The sequence below is a fragment of the Syngnathus floridae genome, chromosome 18 (assembly GCF_059516105.1).
Source record: "Syngnathus floridae isolate MCC-2025c chromosome 18, RoL_Sflo_1.0, whole genome shotgun sequence".
NCBI lineage: Eukaryota > Metazoa > Chordata > Actinopteri > Syngnathiformes > Syngnathidae > Syngnathus > Syngnathus floridae.
The window spans coordinates 8,586,626-8,595,271 of NC_142430.1; the positions used below are offsets into that span (position 1 = coordinate 8,586,626).

At 42.4% G+C, this 8,646-nt stretch overlaps 1 protein-coding gene and 1 long non-coding RNA gene across 2 annotated transcripts; one reads left to right on the forward strand and one right to left on the reverse strand.

The window, feature by feature from the left end:
* Positions 1 to 140: 140 nt before the first annotated feature.
* On the forward strand, positions 141 to 4,159 carry LOC148382850 (putative phosphatase phospho1). The gene is made up of 3 exons (XM_088360251.1): positions 141 to 324; positions 736 to 799; positions 1,794 to 4,159. The coding sequence occupies exon 3, from the start codon at positions 1,815 to 1,817 to the stop codon at positions 2,553 to 2,555; it is 741 nt and encodes a 246-aa protein (XP_088216377.1). The 5' UTR covers positions 141 to 324; positions 736 to 799; positions 1,794 to 1,814; the 3' UTR covers positions 2,556 to 4,159.
* A 3,459-nt stretch (positions 4,160 to 7,618) lies between these two features.
* LOC148382851 (uncharacterized) lies at positions 7,619 to 7,967 on the reverse strand. The gene is made up of 2 exons (XR_015854103.1): positions 7,919 to 7,967; positions 7,619 to 7,825 (listed from the first exon to the last, which is right to left on the reverse strand). It is a non-coding gene; the product is annotated as an uncharacterized LOC148382851 (long non-coding RNA).
* Between the last annotated feature and the right edge of the window lie 679 nt (positions 7,968 to 8,646).

The window sequence follows — 8,646 nt, forward strand, 5'->3', positions numbered from 1 at the left end:
TAAATGTATTTAGTCAGAAATGTCCTATTCTCTTGTTTACATGTATTAGCGGATGTTTTTTTAATTTTTTTAACTTTGAAAGGGTGTGACGGAAGTGACTTGCTTGTGCATGTCTGCCTTAACGCTGTACCTTTTAGCGAGAATGTCATCCTGTGAGTCATGGACGTCGTCATAGACATGCATACGTAATGCTTCGATTAGTATGGAAGCGTACGTCGACGTCGCCGCCATACTGGATGTGGCTGAGTGTGCAAGATGAACTGCCTTATTTGCGTAGCACCCGTTTTCCACCCCAAGCATAATTTCACGAGTATATCTTTACAGGTAAGATTGAGTCATGATTTTTTTCCTGTATGTGCTCTGTAGTTTCAGTTGTAGTTTAGCAACTCTTAATGTGGCATAGTTAAAGTTAAGTTAAAATCTCAATAAATGTCACACACACCTGAGTGTGGTAAAATGTGGCCCCTGCTTTTAACTGCATGTGATTTTGTTCCATCCCCTTTGGCATGACCCGGCCGGGGTTTGAACCCACAACCTTCAAGTCTCAGGGCAAACACTTTACCACTTTTCCACTGAGCTGGTAATAACAGCATGCCTCGCTATATTTACCATGCAACTTTAACAACACTGCTAAAATTGTGATGCACAATGTAGCTCTTGCCACAACCAACATGGCGTTCAATGAGGTGTTTGTATTTGTCCGCGTCTATGGTGGTCGCCGCCTCCTCCCTCCAGTGTGCTGCTGCTGCGGCGGTGTGATAGAGCCTGTCGTCACTGGGATGCGGCTGCCTGCTCGTCGGTAAGAGTCGCTTTCTCGTCTTTCGAACCCCCTCCGTTTTTATCTAATCAATAACACCGTGTTTGTGAGTCTGACTTTATCTTTCTAATCCCCCACATCGACCACCAACGTACGGCTTATGACTTTCATTGGTGACCTCGTTTGCCAAAATAGCAGCACTGTGTTATAATTAGTGTGCAGATATGTGCGGCACACACTCGTGTGTATGCTTGGCAATAAAAAAAGGAATGCCAAAACGTGGATGTGGTGCCATTTTTTTTTTTAGCCCCCTCCCCATAGGTATTTTTAACCCTCGTGCACTACTGGTATTTTTGCACCATTTTCTTTGGTAGTCATTTTGCTAAATAGACCTTCTATCAAATTTGCTCATACCATAGCCTTGTCTAATAGAAAAAGTGCGGCTTATATAGTCCACCTACTGCCCCACTTCACCTTATCTGCTAAAACATACTAGTATCAGTTGCCACACACACACATGCAATCGCCTGTGTAAGGCCTTGCACAAAAAAAAAAAATCCTGTTAAAAGTAATGGCATAAAGCTCTTTTTAATCCCTTCTATCTTTCCGTATGTCGTGACCTATCGTAATAACATTTACATGTTTTAACAATTCCGCAGGCCTGTGTACTTAAATGTTGGTTGTTAAATCAATAATGGGAAAAAACTTGTTTGAGGGGAGTGGTGTTTGTAATTTAACTTGGCACCATTTTTAACTGTGCAGCAACACGATATAATGGAATAATTTTGGGGATTAAGTAGGCCAGAGTTCATTGGGTGTAAGCGTAACTTCCGCAAAGGCCAATGGATTTCCAAATCGCGACGAAATGTTGATTTCTAGCAAACAAAGCAGCACAGTTAAACTGCACTGAAGTTGTAAAAGTATGCTTGACAGACAGCTTGTTGCTAGGCAGAATTCATAGCTCTCAATCATAACTGCACTATAGGCCAATGGAATTAGGCCAGTAATTAATCTTACCACCACACTTTGTTTGCAGAGAGCCTAAGCAAGACCAAAGATGACTGCAGCACCCCAACCACGTTTCCTGGTCCTGTTTGACTTTGACGAGACGCTCGTGAACGAGAATAGCGACGATGCGGTGTTGCAGGCTCTGCCGGGCCAGCAGCTCCCCGATTGGTTGAAGAACAGCTACCGCGAGGGCCACTACAACGAGTACATGCGGCAGATTCTGGCCTACATGGCCGAGCAGGGCGTGACGCCCCACGCCATCCGCTCGGCCCTGGAGAGCATCCCGCCCACACCCGGCGCCCTCGCACTGCTGCACTTCCTCCAGAGCCACCAGCACGACTTTGAGCTGGCGGTAGTCTCGGACGCCAACATGTACTTCATCGAAACGTGGCTGAAGCACGCGGGGGTGCGCCACCTCTTCCAGAGGATCTTCACCAACCCGGCCAGCTTCGACGACGCCGAGCGTCTGGTGCTGCTCCCCTTCCACACCCACTCGTGCCCCCGTTGCCCTGACAACATGTGCAAGCAAGTCATTCTGAGGGAGTATCTGGCATTGAGGCAGAAAGAGCGCGGCACGCCTTTCCAGCAAGTGTTTTACGTCGGTGACGGCGCCAATGACGTGTGCCCCTCGCTGGCCTTGGGTCCCCGAGACGCTGTCTTCCCTCGGAGGGACTTTCCCCTGCACAGCCTGCTGAAGTCCGAGGGCACCAAGTTTAAGGCTAACCTGATTCCCTGGACCAGCGGCCAGGACGTCATGGACTGTCTAAAGAAAATCGTGGAAGAGAGATGATAATTGACGAGACGAAAACAACAGTAACAAAGGTGCTTAAATCGTATAAAATAGATCATTTAGAAGTATACTAAGTATTTGCATTTCCAAGTACATATATTATGAAATACAACTATATAACTATCATTTCTAATACCGCTCGCATCAAAATCAAACTCTGAAGGTATTCAAATACTTTTATTTGAAAAATACCATCACATAGAAAACTATTTTAAATAAAAAAAAAACAATTTTTAGGCAGCATAAAAAAAAAAGTCTGCATAGACTTATTCAACATCTGGAAAAAAAAATAGTGTGAGGAGCTTAATTGCTTAAGATTTTTTAATTTGTTTTTAAGTTCAGGTTTTGACGCTAAAAATGATTCAGAAATTAAAATTGTGTCCGTTTCACAGAGCATAGGGACCAGGTCCACAAAAATGTGTAAATAATTGCCACCCATTATAAATGTAGTGGAAAAAAAAAAACATGCTACAGTATTGTAGACTCAAGTAAGCGATTGATTTGACGACATCAGTCAAGATCTCGTTGTGACATGATCAATGACCCTGATCTTTGTTGATCAACACTTGTCCTAACTGATACATCCATCATGCAAACGAACAAAGCGAAGCGAGCCACGATGAGGCAGGTTGATTGGTTTAGGTAACGTGGTGCTTTCAGGGTACTTTCACAACATTTACGCTTCGCACGTGCTGTTCGACAAATTGTGTTTGCTTTTAAGATTGAGCAAAAATCCCTTTGCTTAAAACACCCGTTCCTCTAGTATTCTGAATCGTCTCCTTATGAATAGAAAGAATGCGCTACAATATCGATAGAAAGGATACGGAATCGATGCTGACGCAGGTTTCCATGGACATTCAATGTTATGGGATCAGGTACGAAGTGGCGAAACGAGCGCATCGGCTTACAGAAAGAAAGGGGCGATACCTAATCTAGTTCTTGAAGATACCGCGCTGTAATCTACACCAGCATTTCAACAACACTGTATACCCTGCCTGCACTTTAACCCCGCAATGGAAAGATTTGAGTCAACACAGTCATTGTTATTGCGTGCTCATTTTGATATGCGCATTTCCAATTAAATGCAATGTTAGTGTTTACCAATCAATATTTCTAATGAGATTAAAAGTGCCAGCCCACCACGACCGGGGAAGCATCTTTTGTCATAATGCAAAAGGTTAATCTGACAGTGTTAACTGAAATTCTTACTTTTGGTGTAAATGCAGAATGTATAGGAGAGTTCAAATTAATTATATTTTTGAAGAAAAAAAAAAGGAAACCAGCAAATGTTTTAACGTCACTATACTCGCAAAATATGTCCCTTTTAGAAGCTTCTCAGGGAGAAGAGTTTATTCTGTTGCTTTATAGGAACTGTTGTAAACATTACTCATCACAATGACGTCCATTTTTCTATGTGCGTAATTGATATATGTGCAATAATGAACCCTACGCAATATGATGTATAGGATACATAAGGGAAACAGATTTTTTTTTTTAATTCCTACTACATTTGCTTTAATTTGACTACTACTAGCTGTACTTGGATTTGAAAGATCAATGTAACATAACATTGTAACAGGAATGTAAAAGCCATCATGTCATCAGTCATGCTCCTGAGTGGTTATTTCAATCTTCGCCACAAAACACTTTAATTAGGGTGACCAGATTTGGGTTTCTGAATGAGGATTTTTTTTGGGGAGGGGGGCGTGGTCATTTTTGAGGGGGCGGAGTCAGTTGTTGTTTTGGGGAGGGGGGTGAAAATGGCGGTGTACTTCATGGAGTTTCCGAGTAACGTCACAGATGAAATAGCTTATCAGGAGGTGAGGGTGGATGTGGCACGTTTCACTTTCAGTTAAGCTTTGACCAAGATTTTTCCTGCAATGAAGTGGACTGTTATTCGGTACGTATATGATTTGTTTTGGAATCCCAGAGGTTATCACGGGCGGCATTTCTCAGATTGAACAGGAGATGTCGACAGTGTAGCCTCTGAATTAAACTGTTCAGTAATGATGATCCAACAACATTCTAAATTCCACAACTGTTAACCACGCATGTGGAGAAATCTGTTGGTACACTTCTGTTAATGGAAGATTTATAAGACGGTATATTTGTGCGTGATGACGGATCACCAGGCGGCGCTAGCGTCCGAAGCGCCGTTGGACGCGCAGGAGAAGAAGATTTGAATTGACGGATGTGACGTCAGTTCATGGTTACGCAACAACGGGGAGATGATGCTTTTCTTTGGGTAATCTTGATTTTATAACACTTATAGTAGTTTTTAAATAACGTGTATGCATATACACGCCTAAATATTGTTATCCAATATATCTTCTGCAATTTCATATTGGATTGCTGGTTTGAAATGTACTTTTAATATTATTATTTTTAATAAACATTCAAACCTGTTAAAACTTGTCTGGTGTTTTATTCCTTGTTTCTTCATTCGCCAATTAAAACATTAACTGCTTTATATGACAATATGTGTAGGTACACCTCATGGACACTTCAAAAGGTACACTACACGAGGTAAAAAAAAAAAGAATAAATGAATAAATAAAGAGTTAATTGCACAACAAAAGCGCATCTAGGCATATTCTCAAACCTGGGATCGAACCAAGTTTTTACTGAGCACACACGAGCTTTTATTTATGTGCCCCCACGCCCCCCCTCCCATCCTATGCCTCCTCCCATCTCGGCCGGCCGCCATCCTCCTCGCTGCGATACATTAGAGTGTGCATTATAAATTTATTTTTTCACTTCAACCAGTAGGTGTCGGTAATGCCCATTGAAGCTGGTGCCACCCCGCCGTAAAACAAAACGAAGAAGAAAATGATGTCACGTCTCGTTCACGAACGAGTCGTGAATTGCATTTCCCGTTCGACAACTGAACGGATCTGTGAGTGAACGAATCTGTGAGTGAGTGATTTGCATTTCCAGTTCATCGCCAGAACGGTTCAGTGAGAGAACGAATCCGGACTTTCCTGTTCGTTCCCCGGTGCATCAACGGATCTGTCAGTGAAGGTGTTGCGTCTCCCTCCTGGCGTGGACTATGTAAGTCAAAATGTCGATTTACGATTTACCAAGGAAAGAAAGAACCACTCACTGAAACACCACTTCTTTTATGCACGTTTTCTCCAAGCTAACGGCTAACTTTATTGCAAGAAGGGATGCGCCGTTGTGCAAAAACGGGGAGATAATGCTGCTTTTGGGATAATCTTATTTTATAAGTTAAAGATCGTGAGCAGCAGCGAGCCCCATTTCGACCCCTTACACTGAGTGCCAAGCAGGGAAGAAATGGGTACCATTGTTATAGTCACTGGTATGACCCGGCCGGGGTTTGAAACCCCGACCTCCCAATCTCAGGGCGGACACTCTCCTCTCCGGCCACTGAGCTGGTAATCACTGCTGTATAGTAGTGTAACACTTATAGTAGGTTTTAAATAACGTGTATGCATATACACGCCTAAATATTGTTATCCAATATATCTACTGCAATTTCACATTGGATTGCTGGTTTAAAATGTACTTTTAATATTATTATTTTTAATAAACATTCAAACCTGTTAAAACTTGTCTGGTGTTTTATTCCTTGTTTCTTCATCAATTAAAACATTAACTGCTTTAGATGACAATATGTGTAGGTACACCTCATGGACACTTCAAAAGGTACACTACACGAGGTAAAAAAAAAAGAATAAATGAATAAATAAAGAGTTAATTGTACAACAAAAGCGCATCTAGGCATATTCTCAAACCTGGGATCGAACCAAGTTTTTACTGAGCAAGAGCCCGAGTCACTAACCAGTCAGCTATTTCGACCGGCAGTCTGTACCCTGTTTTGTACTAGTCATGTCCATTCCAGTTCTTAAATGAAAGAATCGGTTGTGTGTGTTTAACGAGGGTAACTTGGAAAACATATTGGAACGTGGCCCCGAGGACCAGAGCTTGACACCTGTGACCTTTGACCATGATATTTCCCTAATAAAGTGGCCTGTTATTAGGTACGCTTGAAAATGGCGGTGTACCTAATGGAGTGCCCAAGTGACGTCACAGATCAAACAACCAATCAGAAAGTGGGGGTGTGACTCCCTCGTTAAGTGCAGGTGCGTGAAAACTTTTAGCTTCTTTCACGTTCTGAAGGAGCTAAAAGTTTTCACGCACCTGCACTTAACGAGGGTCACTTGGAAAACATGTTGGAACGCGGCCCCGAGGACTAGCGCTTGACACCTGTGACCTTTGACCATGATATTTCCCTAATAAAATGGCCTGTTATTAGGTACACTTGAAAATGGCGGTGTACCTAATGGAGTGTCTGTGTGATTCCCTCGTTAAGTGCACCTGCGTGAAAACTTTTAGCTACCGCAGAACGTGAAAGGAGCTAAATCTTTTCACGCAGGTGCGCTTAACGAGGGTCACTTGGAAAACATGTTGGAACGCGGCCCTTCGAGGACTGGAGGTCGGCACCCCTGGTTTAAGTGAAAAGTGCCACACCCGCCCTCACCCCCACTTTCTGATTGGCTGTTTGATCTGTGACGTCACTTGGACACTCTATTTTCAAGTGTCCTTAATAACAGGCCTGTTTATTAGGGAAAAATCATGGCCAAAGCTTAACTGAAAGTGAAAAGTGCCACATCCGCCCTCACCCTCACCTCCTGATTGGCTGGTTGATCTGTGACGTCACACCACCATTTTCAAGTGTACCTAATAACTTTATGCATTTTTTTTGTACGTGTCAAGAATGTGTATTTGACTACTTGCTCTTTATTTTGGGGGACACCAACACACATTACACAACGTAAAACACATATACATGTTGTCATATAAAGCAGTTAACCAAATGTCAAATGTTTGTTTTCATGCCCCAAAAAATAAAAACAAGGAATAAAACACCAGACAATTTTTAACAGGTTTTTAATGTATATTAAAATAATGATAATAAAAGTACATTTCAAACCAGCAATCTAATGTGAAATTGCAGTAGATATATTGTCACATAAAGCATTTAACCAAATGAGAGATTTTAATTGTCGAATATAAAAACAAGGAATAAAACACCAGACAAGTTTTAACATAAATGTTTATTCAAAATAATAATATTAAAAGTACATTTCAAACCAGCAATCCAATGTGAAATTGCAGTGGATATATTGGATAACAATATTTAGGCGTATATATGCATACACGTTATTTAAAAACTACTATAAGTGTTATGAAATCAAGATGACCCAACGAGAAGCATCACCTTCCCGTTGTTGCAGAACGGCGCATCCCTTCATGCAATAAAGTTAGCCGTTAGCGCACCGGTGTTTCAGTGAGTGGTTCTTTCTTTCCTTGGTAAATCGTAAATCGACATTCTGGCTTACATCGTCCACGCCAGGAGGGAGACGCAACACGTTGACTGACTGATCCGTTGATGCACGGGCGGAAATGCGGATCACTCACTCACACATTCGTTCGTTGGTGAGCGAGAAGTGACGTCATTTTCTTTTTCGTTGTGTTTTACGGCGAGGTGGCACCAGCTTCAATGGGCATTACCGACACCTACTGGTAGAAGTCATATGAACTTTTTAGAACAGCGAACTGCGCATGCGCCGCGGCCACGGCATTTTCGGACAAACACAAGAGCCGCACAGGTAGCGAACAGCCGGAACGCAAAGGACCAACTCTCTATTTTTTTTATTCATATATGGGCCGGCCTGCGAAAATATTTCTGACACATAACCAGTCCGTGGCGCAAAAAAGGTTGGGGACCACAGATCTATATACTATTCGCTTGCGAGCTACTCCATAAAACCATATAGATTCCATGCAATTGGAGCGAGGCTTCCGTAGTGTGGTGGTTAGATCACTAGGCTCTTACCCCAGCAACCCGGGTTCGAATCTCATTGAGGCGCAAATTTTTTATCATGGAAAATTTGCAACACAGTTGCTCGTCTGCTGCCCCATATAACCATACACCTCCCTAAAGCTTAGGGTGAGACCTAGGTTTAGACTAGAGCTATGGATAGTTCTGAGGTTAGAGCTAGAGCTAGGGTTAGAGCTAGTTAGAGTTAGAGCTAGTAAGGGTTAGAGCTAGAGTTAGGGTTAGAGC